Raw genomic sequence first — 22,348 nt, 5'->3', positions numbered from 1 at the left:
GATCGCCCCAGCCACTCACAGCAGGGGGGTGGTATAGGGCTTGAACGTCACAGGGGGAAGTTGTAATGCCTTCCCTGTCTTTCAATTGGCCAGAAAAGCGCGCTAACGTCTCAGAGATGAAACTGAAAGTAACCAGAACACCGCGTGGTACTCGTTACGAGTAACGAGCATCCCGAACACCCTAATATTCGCACGAATATCAAGCTCGGACGAGTACGTTCGCTCATCTCTAGTGCTTATCATTGCAGCATATTATGAACTAATCATTTGAAGGCATTCATTCAGCGATGTGAAGCAGCTTGGCAGAATAATTAGTGTACAGAATGTTTTCCAGCACTTCAGGTTATAGTGTAAAACAGATTTCATATTTCTTCAATGTGCCATGGAGTATAATGTTGACATAGGTACAGCATGGATGTTACATGTTTCAAGCAAAGCTCTTTTGTTACACGTTTCTAGGGCTAACTTGGTTAATCTACATACAGGGAAGCGCCAATCATGAGAAGGCCAAGAGGTCTAATAAAGTCCGGGGCTCTAATTAAGGACCCACTCTGTGTACAGTGTCACTTCACCATAAAAGAGTTTGGAGAAGACTGTTATAACTGCGTAACTGTATTTTCTGCAGGGCCTGTAGGTTTTTACAATTATAAGGAAGTATTGCAGTCATGTGTTTTGCCGAAACAATAAGACAGAACACCACAAACCACATATTCTACGGAAGTAAATGATGTCTTCTTACTGTGCTGTGATCCTGCTTCTTATTCTTCAAAAATGTAAGTAATTTTATACTTTTTTGGGGGTCAAATTCTTAGATTGCTTCCAGAGAACGCTATTAACCAGATTAGTTAAGAACGGACTATGATGGACAGCTGGACTGGGGAGCTCAACATGTTCCGGATTACTGAGTAATACAAAAATCATCTTACTCAAATTTCTATATACTTAAGGCCCCTTTAGACACAACGAGTATCACTCAAAAATTGCTCAAAGCAGTCTTTTGAGCGACTCTCGTTCTGTCTAAATACAGGGACATTGTGCAGTTTTCGTGCATGAGTCGCTGATTGCTAAATTCTAGCTTGCCAGAACTGAGCGATCAGCTGGTATCAGCGGAGCAGGCTGTTATCAGCCTGCTGCACTGATAAGATGCTCTTTGCTTGTGTCCTGCTGTGAATTCACAGCGGGGACACTGGCAGTCAGAGCGGTCGCGGCAGGGAACGCTACAGCCTTAAGCGGTTGCGGTAGTGTCCCGCTCCGCTTGCATATTCTATAGTAGCTAATTAGCTACTATAAAGTATGCAAAGATGATCGCTCAATACTGTCACTCAAACTATCGTTTGAGCGACTTTTGAGCGATCATCTATCAGTGTAAATTGGGCTCTAGTCAAATAGCCTCTTTTTTGATATCTCCCCCTTTCCAAGGATATAACCTCTCTAATTTTTGGGGGGCAGGCTGCATCCAACGGGCAGTAATCAGCTTCCGCTCCTAATGCAATGCTCTCTGAATTCCCAGAAGAGTTCACCCATCAACAATACCGAATATACAAGTTCTGAGACTAACACCGATATGGACAAGATAGATTCTTTAGTTGTCTCTAGCACCCCATCCCAATATTCACACTATTTTACACAATCACAGACTAAATTACATCTGCATCATCCATATAACACCTCGGATAGTCTGAATTTAATTTAATACCCAAGTTAAACAACTTAATAGAGTATGATTAAAGGCTCATATAGACTGGATGATTATCGCTAAAAATTCGCTAATCGGCGATTGTTTTAGCGATAATCGGTGCGTGTAAACGGGCGCGGGGCACACGCATTTCGGGCACTTTTAGGTGATCAATAAAATCAAGCTCACCTAAAAATCATTACTCACTTTTATCATTAGTACTCCATGGGGGTGTGGGGGGGGGGGGGGAGGAGTGCTGATACCATTGTTTCCCCGTAGAGGACAAAGGATCTGAGCGCAGATAATAGCCTCTGGCTATTAGCTGTGTTCAGTGAAAGCTTCATTTGCATACATAATTGTATGCAATTCTATGAGTAGCTACTTAAATACCAATTATTTTTTATGCAAAATAATCGCTCAAAGCTGTCGCTCAAACTGTCGTTTGAGCCATCTTTGAGCGTTTATCTGCGTTTATCAATCGACAGTTTGAGTGACAGCTTTGAGCGATCATTTTGCATAAACTATTAAGTAGCTACTCAGCTACTTAAGTACCAATTAAGTGTGCATATGAAGCCTTCACTCAATGCAGTTAATAGACTGAGGGCTATTATCTTCACTCAGATCCTTTGTTCTCCATGGGGAGACAATGCTATCAGCAACCCCCCTCCCCCACCCCGTGGAGAACTGCTGATAAGAGTGAAGGACGGTTTTTAGGTTGGACTGAATTTAACAATCAGCTAGCGGTGCCCGAAAAGCGCATGATGGGAGCACATTTAGATGCACCGATTATCGCTTAAACGATCACTGATTTGCGATTTTTTTTTTAGTGATCATCGGCTGGTGTAAATGGGCCTTTACTCTCTGCACTAAGTACAATTGCGATACTTGTTGACTTTCAGATATAGAGATATCATTTGGGTTATACACAACACTAAATTTTATGATCACTAATATGGCCAAAATCTTTTTCCCATTTTTCTTTTACCTTTATTGGGAATTCCTGTAAATAGTAAGAAAGCATCTGTCTACAGAAATAACATTACACCCATCATAGCTCCATAACACCCAAGAAAGTTAACCAAAGAATATTGGATCGTCAGCATAGATTCTGACTGGCCTGAGCAGCAAACAATTGTCATAACTGAAGGAACTGGAAAAAATAGATAGATGTTTAATGGAACTTTGTGATACCTAAACAAATTGCCCTGTTGCTTACAGTAACCAGAATCTCTGCTTTACTTCTTGGCATCTCCAAAAGTTGGGAGATAGGAGGTGAAAAGTCTACATAGACCCTGGTAGATATTCTTACCCCCTGTAGTAAAGCATAGGGGATACGTTAGATTGTTACTAGAGATGAGCGAGCACACTCGTTCGAGCTTGATACTCTTTCGAGTATTAGGGTACTTGAGATGCTCGTTACTCGAGATGAACACCATGTGGTACTTGAGTCAATTTCATTTCCCTTCCCCGCATGTTTAGCACCATTTTCTAGCCAATAAACATGCAGGGAAGGGATTATCACTTACTGCTGTGACAAGGCAGCCCTCTTCACGTCTACAGCAGTGAGTGGCTAGAGGGATCAGACAATCGCCGAGTAATTAAACTGGGTTCGCCCGCGGCTCGCCTCAGATTCTAGTTGGCTGAGGTTAGGGAAAGTGCTGCTGCTGATATAGGGAAAGTCCTGCATTACTGTTGTGGCTGGCTGGGAGCAGTAGTGCACCATTTTTTTAAAAAGCATCTAGGCCCCTGCAGAGCATTTCAGCTATACTATTCTCTGTGGGCAGTGCATTGGGCATATTTCTCATCGTTAAACAGTACGCTAATATTTCCTGGGCCCCTGCAGAGCATTTCAGCTATACCGTTCTATGTGTGCAGTGCATTAGGCAGAGGTCTCATCGCTAAATAATACGCTAATATTTCCTGGGACACTGCAGAGCATTGCAGCTATACCGTTCTATGGGGGCAGTGCATTAGGCAGAGGTCTCATCGCTAAATAGTACGCTAATATTTCAAGAAAAAGTCTATGAGGCACTGGTTGAGCCTATTCCCATCGATGAACATCTGTTCTTAATGGCTGCCGAAAGCCTTCTTGATGTAAATGATGAGAGAGTTCCAGTTCACCTCATCAACCTAGGGAATACCTCCGTCCAACTAAAAAAAATGCCACAGTATCTCTCTGCTATCACATGAAGACGTTCTTGACTCCAATTAGATGGAAGTACAGCACTGTACCCAGCAGAAACATCTATACCCTCAAAGGCCAAAGTCCTGGATAGCTGATTTACATATTGGAGACCACTAAGGATCACACAAGGAGTATGGGACATGGCCAGAGAAAAGCAAGCTGCCTTTAGCAAATATGCTATGAATTTTTGCGTCAAAGGTGTTTCCCACACTATCCCCATGGATGGTCACTCACCCATGAAGGAACAATATTACCCAATACCGCCCTCTTCATACCAGCAAGTTAAGTCTCTGATTTGAGAAATGAAAGATAACAATATAATTCTAGAAAGTTAGTCCCTGGGCTGCACCTATAGTACTGGTTAAAAAGAAAGATGGTGTTACGATTGTGTGGGCAAACTAAGCACCTGGGCCCACACGATCGTGACCCAAAAAGGGATTGGAGATGGGATGGACGCACACAGGTAGTCACACAGTTTTCACATGGGTTTCAGGCAACTGACCCTGTGCTACACAGGAGGATGGCATGGCCCTACCTATGCGGGGGATTCGCCCCAATAAAGGGCGGCCCAGCGGTCTTTGGATCTGGGCCCTAGCTGATCCTAGGAGCCACGCAACAGAACAGGATGCATTCATATACCACATGACAGGGACTGAACCACAGGATACACAAAGCCAGAAAACACAGCAAACAGCAGAAAAATTGCAAACACTTGTAACAGATGATATGCTGAATATAAATACCAGGTATTTGTTGACATTTTTTACAAAACATGGAAGCTAGCAGGCCACTTCCCGGCTCCTGGTTATACTACCAGTTCCTACACTAACCAGGAGTCCAGCAGAACCGGACAGAGTTCACACAGAATGCTGCAACAGGACAGGACCCAAATAGCAGGTCACGTAGCAAACTAACACAAAACTGACAGAATATAAGCGAACAAACGGACATGAACCAGCAAGACACATCACACAGCAAGCTTGTAAAGGACATAACAGAGCACTGGGCACACAGCCAACTGCAACATATAATAAAAACCCAGACACACCACCCAGAGCTCACATGCACACAGATGTAACTCACAAGCAAGTCTATGTATCCTCATACCAGGGGGAATAGACAGTCAGCTACACAAGCTGACATAAGGAACCGTATCAAGTTACACCAACTGACACATAGAGCAGGCAGTCAGCTACACAAGCTGACATAAGGAAACCATGTCAAGTTACACCAACTAACACACAGAACAGTCAGCTACACAAGGTGACATAGGGAACCGTGTCAAGTTACACCAACTGACACACAGAGTAAGACATAAGACCTTTGGAGGCTGCACCTGTAAAGGGGGAAGGAAAAGGGGGCTGCATGTACAGCAGACTAGGACTACAGGTGTCCAAACAGTCTTTGGGGAAGCAGAGAGACACAGACTTACTTGCAAACACAGATTAGAGTGGGAACAAGCTGAACATGACTGATAACAAGTTACAGAAGTAACATGACTGCTCACCCTGAGGGCCCAGCCAGACTGACCAGGAGCTGGGTTTATATGTGAGCACAGATCCAGGAGATTGGCTAGCAGGAAGTACCACACCCAGCCAGCTCAATTAACCCTTAACCACCTATAGCTGTGCTGCTAGGAGTACATAGTACAACAGATCCCAGCAGCACACGTAACAGATGGTAGTATTCAGTTCTGTGTTGACTACCACAAATTGAATAATATCACTCACAAAGATACGTATCCGCTGCCAAGAATTGAAGAGTCCTTGACCACTTTAGGCTCTGCCGCCTATTTCTCCACATTAGATCTCACCAGTGGTTATTGGCAGGTCCGCATGTATGAGCTCAATTGTGAGAAAACCGCCTTCACTACTCCTATGGGTCAGATCAAGTTCAACTGTGCCACTTTCGAATTGTGCAACACCCCAGGCACCTTTCAAAGACTTATGGAGTGTTGTCTGGGTCATAAGAACTTTGAAACTATTTTCCGGCACCTAGATGATGTCACTATATATTCCAAAACCTACAAGGATCATTTGCAGCACATAAGAGAAGTATTTCAGGTCCTTATTACTCATGGACTCTAGGTGAAACCATCCAAATGCCATCTGCTGCAAAAGCAAATCAAGTACCTGGGCCACATTGTCAGCACCGATGGAGTATGTCCAGCTCCCAAAAAAACAGAAGCTGTCAAACACTGGCCTACCCCAAAGACTTTGATAGATGTTTGCAGTTTCCTAGGGTTAGGAGGCTACTACAGGCACTTTATACCAAAATTTTGCTTGCACAGCTGCACCACTGGAGAAGGTATTGAGAGGACATTCTAAGGAACCCCATCTTAAACCTATTCCCATCAACCTGGGTGAAAAACAAGAACACATTTTTCAAGTTCTCAAGGAAAAAACTAATTACACCCTCAATTTTAGCATATTCCGACTATACTCAGTCTTTTAATCTTTACATGGACACTAGCCTCAAGGGATTGGGTGCAGTCCCGAGCGGGCAGGTACTCGCTAAGTGCAATGCTCGATTGAGCAATTGCCCTTAGTGAGTATGCTCGCTCATCACTAGTCACATACAGATATCAGCAGTAATTAAACTAAACTACGCAGGGACTCTTACCAACCGCCTGCTGTGTGAGTCACCATGTCTGTCAGAGTAGCTGCCACTGACAAAGTGTAAACTGACAGGAGCAGTAGCATCCACTCAGGTGCCAGTGTATACCAATGCTGTCAGAGAGTGCTTGATCTCTGATTGGCTGGGATCTTGAGTAGCAAGCCTCTGCCAATCAACTATTGATGACCTATTCTGAGGATGATAAAGTTTACTAGGAGGATGTGATGACACCTGGTTATTACCATATAACTAAGGGCCATGCATACCGGCACTTTCATGTACATTTCCTGGATTTCAGAAATGTACATATAAAAACATGTAAAATGCATGCATCTTAAGTATACATTTATGTTTTTAAACAGCCATATACTTACTAACACATAAGGGCAAACATGTGCACCAACCTCAACATGCAGGCAGCCAAAACTGCTAAATGAGGGAGCCAACTTACACATGTGGACGACACCAATGAGACAGACTCACACAGCCTCTTAATATAGAGGGGTTGGCTGCTTGGTGTATACTCCTGCACAGTGTCGATACAAATTGTCAGACCATTCTGGTATATGTAGTGCACAATGCAGACTAGCAACCTATTAATGATGCTATGATAGTTCGGCGGGCTATGCTGCACTTCAAAGTGAACCACATTGGTATTGTCACCATGGGCTCCCCCTGCATTTAAACGCCACACTGCATGTGAATAATACATAATAAATTTGAGGTATTAGTTGGATTTTGGCCAAAATACTTGAGCTCACAAGCCAATCGTCAAGGCTCCTCGCGTTTTGTGAGTCCCTACACTAATGTAAATGTATCACAAAAGGGGGAAATTAAAATCGTATGCGTGGTATAAGTTTTGATCCATTTTTTTCTACAACAAAACGCATACATTTTTCACTGCAAACACTTTTTTTTTTCAAATAACATTTTGTAGTTCAACACTTTTTTCCATACTGATCACAAAAAACGCATACATTAAGCATATAGTAACTGTCACATCCCAACTGATGCAATGGATCCGTAACCCTGAAATACTCATGGGCTATGAACAAACAGACCACAAGTACACACAAAACAGTGGTAAACAATAAAGAAAACTGATACCAAGGAAATACAGTCCCTATAACCCAGGTAAGAAGCCTGCCTATACGCAGTTAACCTGCCCTAACAAGGGAGAATCTAACCATGTACCTTGGCCACTAGCAGATCCTATGTGGGATAGAAGAGAACCACCACAAACAAGATAGAAATGATAGTAACATCAGTACTAAGATTAAGGAAGAATCAGGAAAACTGGAGATCCAGCACCAACCTCTAACTTCCACAACAGTCAGACGGAGACTAAATTAAAGGGGTTGTCTCGCGCCGAAAAGTGTTTTTTTTTTTTTTTTGCATAGGCCCCCCGTTCGGCGCAGGACAAACCCAAGGGATGTGTTAAAAAAAAATATATATATATATTACTTACCCGAATCCCCGCTCTGCGACTTCTTTCTTCTTCCTACTTCTTCCTTCTCCAAGATGGCCGCCGGGATCTTCACCCACGATGCTCCGCGGGTCTTCTCCCATGGTGCACCGTGGGCTCTGTGCAGTCCATTGCCGATTCCAGCCTCCTGATTGGCTGGAATCGGCACACGTGATGGGGCAGAGCTACACGATGACGCGTAGAAGGGGGCAAAGCCAGAACGCCGCTCGTGCCTGGACCGAGCAGAAGGGAAGAAGACCCTTCTGTGCAAGTGCGTCTAAAAAAGCAAGAAGACAGCGAAATTAGACGGATCCATGGAGACGGGGACGCCAGCAACGGAGCATGTAAGTGAATAACTTCTGTATGGCTCATATTTAATGCACGATGTATATTACAAAGTGCATTAATATGGCCATACAGAAGTGTATAACCCCACTTGCTGCCGCGAGACAACCCCTTTAAACAGCAATGAGCTAAGTGCAAGGCCAGATTAAATAGTCCTTCTAAATTACCCACAGATGCGACCAAGCAAGTCTCATCTAAAACCACTCCTACTAAAGTCAGAAGATGAAGAGAACCAAGTACAAGACCTGAACCAGATTACTAGAAAGAAATAGATGCCAGAACCGCCATAACAGTAGCATACAGCCAAATGTTTCCACACATTTTTCATTAATTGCAATGTTAAAAAAATAGTATGTTTTCATACATTTTTTTGCGGAACAGAGAAACATCGTAGCCTATATTTTTCAATCTCACAAAAAAACGCTCAGAAACGTATGCTAGGCTAAACATATGGGGACAGCAGGCGGGCAGGATGGGCAGGTCAGCCTAAATTTGGTCTCGCCCTAAATGTACTGACCCACAGAAAAGGGTTAATGTGCTGTTTTTTCCTGCACTGGGAAATACGTCCCCTTTTTTAATAACATCTACTATCTTTTCACTCTTGCCTAAGCTTTGTCATTAGATGATTGGCACAAAATGTACTAAAAATTCATCTTCAGTTTTGAAGAATGTTGCTGTGCAGCAGTAGATCTCCGCAGTGCTAAATATGCCTACTGCACTTTGTCCTTTATTCTCTTTTTTACTATAGTAGAAATTACAATTTATGGTCTGCTACATTTTTATCTCAAAGATAACCTCAACGCGCAATGGAAACAAAGCCTCCAATCAGGTGTGTAGAGGAAATGGGGGGAGTAGGAAAGAGTATTGCACCTTAGCCGACACATGCTAAACATATTGAGCTGCAATATGATTAACACCTTTTCGTTGGTTTCTATTACCCATCACCTTCTGAGAACATGAGAGAACTGGGAGTTCTCTGCTCGGCCATCATCATTATTCTATATATTCAACCTAGTAAGTACTTTCCTTGCATGCTGTACAGATGTGTGCTTTGAACTATTGACTCTGTGGTGCAAATAGAAGAGATGGCGCCCTACAGTAAAGATGGAAATTGGTATTATGGTGTTGGATTTTGTCACCTAGGACAGAAGGGCCTGATGTTTCTTCCTTCCCCATGCTCCTTGGGCTATAGCCTTGCTTCTTACACTGCAGTTCTTCCTGAGACTAGGTTCTGCCTACCTCATACACAAGGTTCTCCCAAAATGGGCCACAGCAGCCACCAGGTCTGCCTTGGTATTGTCTATATCCTTGACTGGGTTTGGAGTTGCTTGCCACATATGTCAGTATTATATTGCATGTATATGCTTATGGTTTCCTCAGCTATTTTTTGTTTTCAGTATTGTGCAGTGACACCTGCTCTCCAGAAGTTCCTGTTCATGCTGCCGAAGGAGAAAATGTAACTCTACAAATAAACGAGACTGAGGTGAAGGAAATCTCCTGGCTGTTGGGCGGACATCATATAGTCACAACCAAGCCAGGAAAACCAGTCATTATTAAGGATCGTAAATTAAAACAGCGGTTACAGGGGACTGACCAAGGATCTTTGGAGATCATCGATGTTTATTTGGAGGACCAAGGGGAATATTCTGCAACTGTGTTCAAGGAGAACAATAACGATTGTGTCCAGCATTTTAGAGTCAACGTTTACCGTAAGTTAAAAAAACAGGAGAAAGAAAGAGATGGGGGATAGAAAGAAAGGAGAAAAGAGGAGGAAAAAGATGAAAAGGGGGAGGAAAGGAAGAGGAGGTGGCTGTACAAAGAAGTAGAAGAAAGAAGAAAAAAAGAAGAGAGAGTAAGGGAAGGAACACAGGAAAGGGAGGAACGAAGGTAGGGAGATGGAAACTGTGATAAATGTGAAACAAAGGGAGGGTTGGGAGGTAGGAAGAAGAGTTGGAAACAATGAAAGGAAGGAACCAGGGAAGGAAGGAGGGGAAACAAAGATAGATAGATAGATAGATAGATAGATAGATAGATAGATAGATAGATAGATAGATAGATAGATAGATAGATAGATAGATAGATAGATAGATAGATAGATAGATAGATAGATGGATAAATGAGAAACAAAGGAAAGGCATGAGGTTGGAAGGAAGGGTGAAACAGAAGAAGGAGGGATGGAATGAGTAGTAGGTAAAATGGAAGAAAAGAAAGGAATGGAAAGAGGGGACCAGAGACAGGAAGTGAGGAAGAAAGAGCGAATGAGGAAGAAAGAAATGGAAGGAAAGAAAGAAGATAAAAACGGAGGGAAGGCAAGAGAGCAGAGAGAGGAAGGACGGAAAGGAGAAAGGAAAAGTGAAATAAAACAAAAGGAAGTAAGTTAGAACTTCTAGTTATGTGTATTTTTTTTCTTTTACAGCAAAATTATTGAACGAGGACATAGAAATTAAGAGTACTGTGAGTGGAAAAGAGCCCTGCAATGTGACTCTAACCTGTGCAGTGAACAGATCAGACGTGACCATCTTCTGGAGCAGCCAGAGCGAGAGTAACACAGTTATCAGAGATCACACGCTTACATTGTACAATGTTCATCCAAATAACACCTACAGCTGTACCGCCGAGAACCCTGCCATCAAGACGTCCAGATCCATCAAACCATGGATTTTCTGCCTGGAAGGTAATTCTATGTCCTTCCTTGTTTGGACTGTTAGCACATGTACAGATGTATCAATATGGAGAACAAAACAATATTAATTACACTCTAACAGAAAAACATACATGATGCAAGACATCTGAAGTGTGCCTGTATTACTCCTCTGTCCTATCTGTGTCGATGTCAAATAAAGCCAAGGAACTGAGACCACTGGACATTTTCTTTTCCATCTAACAGCTGTCTAAGAAGAGACTGTAGTTTTTAAGACTATAGGTACCATTTAACCCCTTAGTGATGTGGCCTATTTTGGACCTAAGTATGTGATGATTTGGGGGGGCGGGGGGGGGGGGGATTTTCATCTACTCTTTACAGTTTTTTTTCCCTTTGTAATAAATAACGTTTTCCATGCGGGATAAAAAGTGTTTTCAATTTTTGTACAGGTTGTTAAGGATATAACGATGCCAAACCTGGGTTTTTAAAATTTTTAAAAGAGGGAAAAGTATGCAAAGAAGGTTTTTTTTTCCTTCTATTTTTTACATGTATTTTTTTACTATTTATTTTCATGTACATTTTTTAGTGTCCCTGTAAGGAATTTTCACCAACTATACTATGTACTTCTGTACTACAATGCATTATCGCTAATCATAGCAATCACAGGCCATGGCAAACCCTCGCCCCTCTGCTATTACATAACAGACAGAGCGCCCCCTCTCTGTAAACCGTTTACATGCCGCAATCAACATTGATCGTTGCATGTTAGCGGTTAACCCCTTAGTGACGGCGCTATCGTAAAACTACGTCCTGCTGTTGCAGGACGTGTATGGAGGGAGGTAGCGGCGCTATCTCCCTCCATACAGCACGGGCGTCAGCTGTTTATTACAGCTGACACCCGCGGGCAATAGCCGCACTCGGCCATTTGACCGTTCGCGGCTATTAACCCTTTAAATGCCGCTGTCAATTCTGGCAGCTGCATTTAAGTCCCCCGAACGCCCCCCCCCCGCGGTGAGATCGGGGGAGCCGTGCAGGTGTCATGGCAGCCGGGGGCCTAATGAATGGCCCCAGGGCTGCCTTAACAGACTGCCTATCAAGCTATCCACACAGGGTGGCTTGATAGACTGCCTGTCAAAAAGCAGTATGACGTAATGCTATAGCATTACGTCATACTGCAGGAGCGATCAAAGCATCGCATGTTAAAGTCCCCCAGGAGGACTTCAAAGTAAAGTAAAAAAAAAAAATCAATAAAGTTTTTTTAATTGTTAAAAAAAAATAAAAATTATAAAAGTTTAAATCACCCCCCTTTTGCCATATCTATTATTAAAAAATCTAAATAATAAAATAAAAATATGTATTTGATATCGCCGCGTCCGTTAAAGTCCAATCTATCAAAGTAATGCATTATTTTTTCTGCACTGTGAACGTCATCTGAAAAAAAAAAATAAAGAACGCCAGAAATACACTTTTTTAGTTACCCTGTCTCCCAGAAAAAACGCAATAAAAAGTGATCAAAAAGTCGTATGTATTTCATATTGATACTATCGGAAACTACAGGACATCCCGCAAAAAATGAGACCTTGCTCAACTACGTCGACGGAAAAATACAAAAGTTATCCCGTGCAAAAAATGACCGCAGAAAATAATTGAAAAAAATTAAATAACTTAAAAAAAATACAAGTACTACAGCAAAAACAATACTATATAAGTTTGGTATCGTAGTAATCATACTGACCCATAGAATTAAAATATCAGTTCGTTTTTGTTGCAGTTTGTGCGCCGTAGAAACAGGACGCAACGAAAGATGGTGGAATGTCGTTTTTTTTCCATTTCTCTCCGCTTAGAATTTTTTTAAAGTTTTTCAGTAAATTACATGGTACAATGAATACTGCCATTGAAAAATACAACTCATCCCACAAAAAACAAGCCCTTATACAGCGACGTCGATGGATAAATAAAGGAGCTACGATTTTTTAAAAGAGAGTAGGAACAAACAAAAATTGAAAAAAGCAAAAAAGCTCCGTCACTAAGGGGTTAACAGCAGGCCTCCCAGTTATAGCTGGCTCCCAAGATGGCATGGGTGCAGCTTCTGAGCACATGTAATCCATTTGTGGGAACCCCTCCCAGCCAGTATGGGTGTCTTGATATTTAATGTCAAAATAATAATGTTTTTTTTTACAAAAACTCTTCATCTTTTACTGTAGATACGGCCACATATTCATTTAATCTGGCGGGATCACATCCAATCTGGACTCCAGTACTTGTCATCATGATGTTCATAGTGGGGCCTGTGCTCTATTCATAAGAAGAATAAATCCATAATCAGGTAAGAAGTCAATATATCAATTGTTTAACAAGGTTCCATAGAGTCAATCTGTTTGTTTGCTCTCTTAGGGCACATAGACTTTATAGAAGCAGATTCCTCAACTGGGAACGCCTTCTATGTGCCAGGACAATGAGCCACAAGTCCACTCCAGTGAGTGGATATTCATTCATTTCAGTGGCTGGTATGTAGTAGCACATTTCTGGTTGCTGCAGAGGAAACAAGCAGCCATGGGAGTGTGGTGCGCAGGAATGTGGAAATCACAGCAATGGCGGCGGTGGCTCCGTTATTATCACGCACAGACAAGCAGCAACTGTCAGAATTGTAAAATCTAATTTGGCACTTTTTGGCTACCCGTAAAGTTGGACAGGGTATGGTGGTACATTTTGGCAATTTCGTTACTTCAGTCCATATACAGGCCAAGACCTATAATAAAGATAATAAAAAAAAGGAAAAATAAAATAAGTTGGGAATTTGTTCCTCGTCCTGGAGGAAAGTATTGTTATGGTGGTGAGAAGGGACTCCAGGAGGAAGGTTTTAAACTTTGAATCAGTGGAACAATTTATCCGGTGGAGAAAGATCTTTAATAAACTTCATACAGTTTGCAATGCTTCGTAGTTTGAGGTAGACATACACACCTATTTACATGTAGGCATTACAGGAACCACATCTGTACACTATGGCTCTATATCGGTTGAAAGCACAGAAATTCATTCTAAACGCTATGCTTTTCCCTCCTGCTTCTCTCTCTGTGTTACTGGAGAACTGGGCTGACTTTGCTGTTGGCTACAGGCTCTACCGTAGGGAAGGGCTGCATCTTAATAGGGAGGGTGCAGCTGTGTTGGGGGAGAAGATGGTTAGAAGGCTGGAAGAGTGTTTAAACTAGGGACTGGGCAGAGGGCAAAAAGAGAAACAAGGGGGTAGTCAGTGTAGTTAGCGACCTGGGGCCAAGTAATTGGAATGGAGCAGGCGGTAGGGTTAGTACAGTTAGAACTGACAGAACAACCAATAGTACCATTAGTAGCAAAACCAATTTAAAGAACAAAAACAACCATATAAATTGTATGGCTTCGAATGCAAGAAGTCTGATCAGCAAAGTGGGTGAGCTTGAAGTGAGAAGGACCGATGAAAACTATGATATAGTTGGAATAACGGAAACATGGCTTGATTATAGGTGCGATTGGGCGGTGAATTTACAAGGTTACAATCTCTTCAGAAGAAAGCATGGTAAACAGAAAAGTGGAGGGGTATGTCTGTATGTTAAATCGTACTTAATGCCAAGGCTACGGTAGGATATAGGTGCAGGAGATGCACATGTCGAATCTCTGTGGGTAGAAATACAGGAAGAAAAAAATAACAAAATAGTGATAGGGATTTTCTATAGGCCACCAAAAGCAACAGAAGAAACTGAAACCTTACTATTAAGGCAGATAGAAGAGGTGTCAAACCGCAATGAAGTAATTATTATGGGGGACTTTAATTATCCAGATATAATATGGGATAACAAGACCTGCAAATCTGACAGGAGTTATAAGTTCTTGAGAACCATTAAAGATACCTTACCCAACTTGTGAAGGAGCCAACTAGAGGGAGGACCACTCTGGACTTAGTATTAACTAACAAACCAGACTGAATAACGGGGGTGCAGGTTGAAGGATACTTGGGAAACAGTGACCACAATATAATTAATTTCCGTCTGTCATTCAATAAGAAACCTCATTAGGGAGCAACAAATAAACTAAACTTTAGTAAAGCAAAATTTGATCAGCTCAGAACTACTATCGGTAACATTAATTTGGACAACATCCTCAAAAATAACAGTACAGAGTTAATCAAGTGATACAGTTGTTTATAATTATGATCTGCTTATACCCAGGACTGCATTGGTAACAAGAGGGCATCCACTATGTCTAGAAGAAAGCAGGTTTCATCACCAACACAGAAAAGGGTTCTTTACTGTAAGAGCAGTGAGACTGTGGAACTCTTTGCCTGAGGATGTGGTGATGGCAAAATCGATAGAGGAATTTAAGAGGGGACTAGATGTCTTTCTAGAGTGGTAACATATTACAGGATATAAACATTAGGTGACCAGCAGATTGTTGATCCTGGTCTTACAGACAGGTAGGAACTATCAGAGGTTGATTCAGGGATTATTCTGACTGCCATTATGGTGTTGGGAAGGATTTTTTCATCCGAAAGGGCTAATGGGCTTCTGCCTCTTGGGGTTCTTGCCTTCCTCTGGATCAACAAAGAGGTTGAAACAGGCTGAACTAGATGGGCATTGTCTTCATTCAGCCTAACATACTATGTTTCTATGTTCTATTACTTAAATTTCAAATCTTCTTCTTTTAGTTACTGTTACTCAAACTCTTCCTTTCTCCTTCTATCATTTAAATGCACTGATTCTTCTCTCCCTTCTTTCTTATATACAATGCTCTTTTTATACTCACACTTTCTCCTGCTCACCACACTCTCTCCTGAACTTGCTTCTTCTCTCTTCTCTTTTCTGCTCCATTCTCTTGCCACACCCTCTCACCCCACTGTTTATACCAGATATTCCCAGCCAACCTGTGCGGAGGACTGTTCTGCCAATAAATGGTCTGCTAACAGCTTACTAACTGGCTAGCCAATACTTGGGCTGTGTCTGGGTGATTGATGGACCACTGAGAACACTGGAATTAACAGCCAATAGAATACAGAGTTATTGGTTTGCAAAACACGAACTGAAACGCAAGTCAAATGTAAATCTATTTAAGTCATAAATAGAGATGAGCGAACGTACTCGTCCGAGCTTGATAATCGTTCGAGTATTAGCGTGTTCAAGATGCTCGTTACTCGAGACGAGTACCACGCGATGTTCGAGTTACTTCCACTTTCATCTCTGAGACGTTAGCGCGCTTTTCTGGCCAATAGAAAGACAGGGAAGGCATTACAACTTCCCCCTGCGACGTTCAAGCCCTATACCACCCCCCCTGCAGTGAGTGGCTGGCGAGATCAGGTGTCACCCGAGTATATAAATCGGCCCCTCCCGCGGCTCGCCACAGATGCATTCTGACAGAGATCAGGGACAGTGCTGCTGGTGCCGGAGCTGCTATAGGGAGAGCGTTAGGAGTTATTTTAGGCTTCAAGAACCCCAATGGTCCTTCTTAGGGCCACATCTAACCGTGTGCAGTAGTGTGGAGGCTGCTTTTTACAGTGTTGCACTTTTTTTTTTTTTGTATATCGGCCGTGCAGAGCATTGCGCCCTGCAGTAATTTTACATTGTCCAGGGCCAGTAGTGGTGAGGCAGGGACAGAAGACATATTTAGTGTATATGGGCAGTGGGCCTTTCCAAAAACATTTGGGAAAAAAAATCTATTTGGGCTGCCTGTGACCGTCCTCAGTGTACTGGGTCTCTGCTGGGGGTAGTTGTCCTAATTCATACGCAGCCAGCTAAGTGTTAAAGCAGGCTTGCGCAAAATTCTTTCCTGCCTCTGTGTTGCCTCTTACATCACCGCTGTATTCCTGTCCACAAGTGTACTGGGTCTCTGCTGGGGGTAGTTGTCCTAATTCATACGCAGCCAGCTAAGTGTTACAGCAGGCTTGCGGAAAATTCTTTCCTGCCTCTGTGTTGCCTCTTACATCACCGCTGTATTCCTGTCCACAAGTGTACTGGGTCTCTGCTGGGGGTAGTTGTCCTAATTCATACGCAGTCAGCTAAGTGTTACAGCAGGCTTTCCTGCCTCTGCTGTGCGTTCCGTAAGCGAAGTCAGCCTCCAACCACAGGCCAATAAGCGGCACATTTAATTACAGCGTTCTGTTTCTGCACTACTGGTAAGACAGCATGCTGAGGGGTAGGGGTAGGCCTAGAGGACGTGGACGCGGGCGAGGACGCGGAGGCCCAAGTCAGGGTGTGGGCACAGGCCGAGCCAGTGCGGTCGCCAGGGGTAGAGGCAGGGCCAGACCGAATAATCCACCAACTGTTTCCCAAAGCGCCCCCTCGCGCCATGTCACCCTGCAGAGGTCAAGGTGCTCTACGGTGTGGCAGTTTTTCACAGAGACGCCTGACGACCGCCGAACAGTGGTGTGCAACCTTTGTCGCGCCAAGATCAGCTGGGGAGCCACCACCACCAGCATGCGCAGGCATATGATGGCCAAGCACCCCACAAGGTGGGACGAAGGCCGTTCACCGCCTCCGGTTTGCACCACTGCCTCTCCCCCTGTGCCCCAACCTGCCACTGAGATCCAACCCCCCTCTGAGGACACAGGCACGAGTGCCTTCCGGCCTGCACCCACACCCTCACCTCCGCTGTCCTCGGCCCCATCCAGCAATGTCTCTCAGCGCAGCGTCCAGACGTCGCTAGCGCTACTGTTTGAGCGCAAGCGCAAGTACGCCGCCACGCACCCACACGCTCAAGCGTTAAACGTGCACATAGCCAAATTGATCAGCCTGGAGATGCTGCCGTATAGGCTTGTCGAAACGGAGGCTTTCAAAAGCATGATGGCGGCGGCAGCCCCGCGCTACTCGGTTCCCAGTCGCCACTACTTTTCCCGATGTGCCGTCCCAGCCCTGCACGACCACGTCTCCCGCAACATTGTACGCGCCCTCACCAACGCGGTTACTGCCAAGGTCCACTTAACAACGGACACGTGGACAAGCACAGGCGGGCAGGGCCACTATATCTCCCTGACGGCACATTGGATGAATTTAGTGGAGGCTGGGACAGAGTCAGAGCCTGGGACCGCTCACGTCCTACCCACCCCCAGAATTGCAGGCCCCAGCTCGGTGCTGGTATCTGCGGTGGTGTATGCTTCCTCCACTAAACCACCCTCCTCCTCCTCGTCCAACGCAACCTCTGTCTCGCAATCAAGATGTGTCAGCAGCAGCAGCACGTCGCCAGCAGTCGGTGTCGCGCGGCGTGGCAGCACAGCGGTGGGCAAGCGTCAGCAGGCCGTGCTGAAACTACTCAGCTTAGGAGAGAAGAGGCACACGGCCCACGAACTGCTGCAGGGTCTCACAGAGCAGACCGACCGCTGGCTTTCGCCACTGAGCCTCCAACCGGGCATGGTCGTGTGTGACAACGGCCGTAACCTGGTGGCGGCTCTGCAGCTCGGCAGCCTCACGCACGTGCCATGCCTGGCCCATGTCTTTAATTTGGTGGTTCAGCGCTTTCTGAAAAGCTACCCACACTTGTCATACCTGCTCGGAAAGGTGCGCCGGGTCAGCGCACATTTCCGCAACTCCAAGACGGACGCTGCCACCCTGCGGACCCTACAACATCGGTTTAATCTGCCAGTGCACCGACTGCTGTGCGACGTGCCCACACGGTGGAACTCTATGCTCCACATGTTGGCCAGACTCTATGAGCAGCGTAGAGCTATAGTGGAATACCAACTCCAACATGGGCGGCGTAGTAAGAGTCAGCCTCCTCAATTCTTTACAGAAGAGTGGGCCTGGTTGACAGCCATCTGCCAGGTCCTTGGAAACTTTGAGAAGTCTACCCAGATGGTGAGCGGGGATGCTGCAATCATTAGCGTCACCATTCCTCTGCTATGCCTCTTGAGAAGTTCCCTGCAAAGCATAAAGGCAGATGCTTTGCGCTTGGAAACGGAGGTGCGGGAAGACAGTATGTCGCTGGATAGTCAGAGCACCCTCATGTCTATATCTCAGCGCGTTGAGGAGGAGGGGGAGGAGCATGAGGAGGAGGGGGAAGAGACAGCTTGGCCCACTGCTGACGGTACCCATGCTGCTTGCCTGTCATCCTTTCAGCATGTATGGCCGGAGGAGGAGGAGGAGGATCCTGAAAGTGATCTTCCTAGTGAGGACAGCCATGTGTTGCGTACAGGTACCCTGGCACACATGGCTGACTTCATGTTAGGATGCCTTTCTCGAGACCCTCGCGTTACACGCATTCTGGCCACTACGGATTACTGGGTGTACACACTGCTCGACCCACGGTATAAGGAGAACCTTTCCACTCTCATACCCGAAGAGGAAAGGGGTTCGAGAGTGATGCTATACCACAGGACCCTGGCAGACAAACTGATGGTAACATTCCCATCCGACAGCGCTAGTGGCAGAAGGTGCAGTTCCGGAGGCCAGGTAGCAGGGGAGGCGCAGAGATCAGGCAGCATGTACAGCGCAGGCAGGGGAACATTCTCCAAGGCCTTTGCCAGCTTTATGGCTCCCCAGCAAGATTGTGTCACCGCTCCCCAGTCAAGGCTGAGTTGGCGGGAGCACTGTAAAAGGATGGTGAGGGAGTACGTAGCCGATCGCACGACCTTCCTCGGTGACGCCTCTGCCCCCTACAACTACTGGGTGTCGAAGCTGGACACGTGGCCTGAACTCGCGCTGTATGCCCTGGAGGTGCTTGCTTGTCCTGCGGCTAGCGTCTTGTCAGAGAGGGTGTTTAGTGCGGCTGGGGGAATCATCACGGATAAGCGTACCCGCCTGTCAACCGACAGTGCCGACAGGCTTACACTCATCAAGATGAACAAAGCCTGGATTTCCCCAGACTTCTCTTCTCCACCAGCGGACAGCAGCGATACCTAAGCAATACGTAGGCTGCACCCGCGGATGGAAGCATCGTTCTCTATCACCATCAAAAACGGGGACCTTTTTGCTTCATCAATCTGTGTATTCTATTCATCCTCCTCCTCCTGCTCCTCCTCCTGAAACCTCACGTAATCACGCCGAACGGGCAATTTTTCTTAGGCCCACAAGGCTCAGTCATATAATTTTTGTAAACAATTTTTATACGTTTCAATGCTCATTAAAGCGTTGAAACTTTCACCTGAACCAATTTTTATTTTAACTGGGCTGCCTCCAGGCCTAGTTACCAATTAAGCCACATTAACCAAAGCGATTAATGGGTTTCACCTGCCCTCTTGGTTGGGCATGGGCAATTTTTCTGAGGTACATTAGTACTGTTGGTACACCAATTTTTTGGGGCCCTCGCCTACAGTGTAATCCAATTAATTTTTTGCCCACCTGCATTAAAGCTGACGTTACATCAGCTGTGATGGGCAATGCAATGGGATATATTTATGTACCGCCGGTGGCTTCCTGGCACCCACCCATGCTGTGGGATCACAGGGAGTTGTAACTGCATGTGTCTACTTCTAAAGAACCCCAGTCTGACTGGGGCATGCAGTGTGGGCCGAAGACCACCTGCATTTAATAGGACGTTACCTCAGCTGTGATGGGCACTGCAATGGGATACATTTATATACAGCCGGTGGGTTCCAGGGAGCCACCCATGCTGTGGGTGCACACGGAATTCCCATTGCGGAGTTGTACCTGCCTGTGACTATTTATAAAAAACCGCGGTCTGACTGGGGCATGCAGACACCTTGACAGAATGAATAGTGTGTGGCACATAGGTTCCCCATTGCTATGCCCACGTGTGCAGCTCCTGATGGCGGTGGCACAGGATTATATTTCTCATTGCCTCTGTACAGCATTGTGGGCTATCGCCCCGCCCCTTTTAAAGAGGGTCGCTTCCTAGCCGTGCCAACCCTCTGCAGTGTGTGCCTGCGGTTCCTCCTCATGGCAGACGCACTTATAAATAGACATGAGGGTGGTGTGGCATGAGTGCAGCTGAAGGCTGCGCAGGGACACTTTGGTGTGCGCTGTGGACACTGCGTTGTGCGGGGGGGGCAGCATGTAACCCAGGAGAAGTGGCAGTGGAGTGTCATGCAGGTAGTGATTGTGCTTTGTTGGAGGTAGTGTGGTGCTTAGCTAAGGTATGCCTTGCTAATGAGGGCTTTTCAGAAGTAAAAGTTGTTGGGAGGGGGGGGGGGGCACTCTTGCCGCTATTGTGGCTTAATAGTGGGACCTGGGAACTTGAGATGCAGCCCAACATGTAGCCCCTCGCCTGCCCTATCCGTTGCTGTGTCGTTCCCATCACTTTCTTGAATTGCCCAGATTTTCACAAATGAAAACCTTAGCGAGCATCGGCGATATACAAAAATGCTCGGGTCGCCCATTGACTTCAATGGGGTTCGTTACTCGAAACGAACCCTCGAGCATCGCGATAATTTCGTCCCGAGTAACGAGCACCCGAGCATTTTGGTGCTCGCTCATCTCTAGTCATAAACTCACATTTAAAAAATATACACTATAGGAGGTTTCAGTGAGAGAATTCTATTAAGCTAATAAACACAATATTGGCACTGCTGTCAAACCTTTATTATAGAGATGTGTCAAAAGTTTTGATCTGTGGGGGTCTCTGGCTAAGTGCTTGTAACTCTTTCACTGCTCTCAGCACATCTATAGATTTGTAGAAACTCATCTCCAGTTGCTGAAAAAAGCTGAAAAGTAACAAACACAGTTGAACGGCCCCTTCATTTCAGTGATCATTTGGGGTCTCAGCACCCAGACCCTCACTGATCAAAAGTTTTGATATGTCTCTACAGCATGTCAAAAGTTTTACAAAAGTGCAGTTACTCTTTGAGAGGTTTTCCTAATCCATTCATGAACCTCTTAAACAACTAGTGACTCTCCTAACTTGACTTTTAAAACAAACTTTCAGCAGCCAACTTTCAGCAAACATTCGGCAAGACTTTCTATAAACATAATCTGGGATTCTCCTTGATTATAGAGGTTATTTCTAGCATTTCTTTCAGCTTTTGAGTTGTACTTCTTGCCGAAATTATAACTTGACGAGTTTCTGGTTTAACCGAACTCTACTAAATTAAATTACATGCTGGGTACCAGGAAACAACTTAGTGATTTGATGATTGAAAAAAAAAACACTATCACTTTTGCTTCCTGTACTTTGTTTTCTGTAACATATAAACTTGAGCTGTTAAGTGACAAACAAAATTCATGCTAAGAAGATATAGTTTCATCAAATTCAATCTAGTATAATATAATAGAATATTGATTCAGAAGAAGACAAAAAACCTCTGTGAGATCTTTGTCATATTAGGGAAAAAATTACTCTCAATCTGGCAACCAAAATAGATCTCTGAATCAATGACCCAACTTCAGATAATTTTAGCACACATATATTGTAACAATGAAATATGTCTTTGAGAAAGGCATCAAGGGACCTCTTCAACAAATCAATAGAGATGAGCGAGCACCAAAATGCTCGGGTGCTCGTTATTCGAGT

At 44.7% G+C, this 22,348-nt stretch overlaps 1 protein-coding gene across 2 annotated transcripts in view; it reads left to right on the top strand.

The window, feature by feature from the left end:
• The first annotated feature begins 678 nt into the window (after positions 1-678).
• Positions 679-22,348, top strand: part of LOC136633336 (SLAM family member 9-like) — a 36,972-nt gene continuing 15,302 nt past the window's right edge. Inside the window, exons 1-4 of one of the 2 annotated variants that reach the window (XM_066608998.1) lie at positions 679-773; positions 9,684-9,995; positions 10,703-10,960; positions 13,132-13,253. In XM_066608998.1, the coding sequence (XP_066465095.1) occupies positions 725-773; positions 9,684-9,995; positions 10,703-10,960; positions 13,132-13,232 (720 nt within the window). In that variant the 5' untranslated portion in view covers positions 679-724 and the 3' untranslated portion in view covers positions 13,233-13,253. Of the gene's footprint in view, positions 774-9,174; positions 9,301-9,683; positions 9,996-10,702; positions 10,961-13,131; positions 13,254-22,348 lie in introns of those variants that run through there. The other variant, XM_066608997.1, reaches the window with a different exon arrangement.

Source organism: Eleutherodactylus coqui, chromosome 6 (genome assembly GCF_035609145.1).
Source record: "Eleutherodactylus coqui strain aEleCoq1 chromosome 6, aEleCoq1.hap1, whole genome shotgun sequence".
Lineage (NCBI taxonomy): Eukaryota > Metazoa > Chordata > Amphibia > Anura > Eleutherodactylidae > Eleutherodactylus > Eleutherodactylus coqui.
Note: the sequence above shows the minus strand (reverse complement) of the source record. Positions and strands in the feature narration are given on the sequence as shown.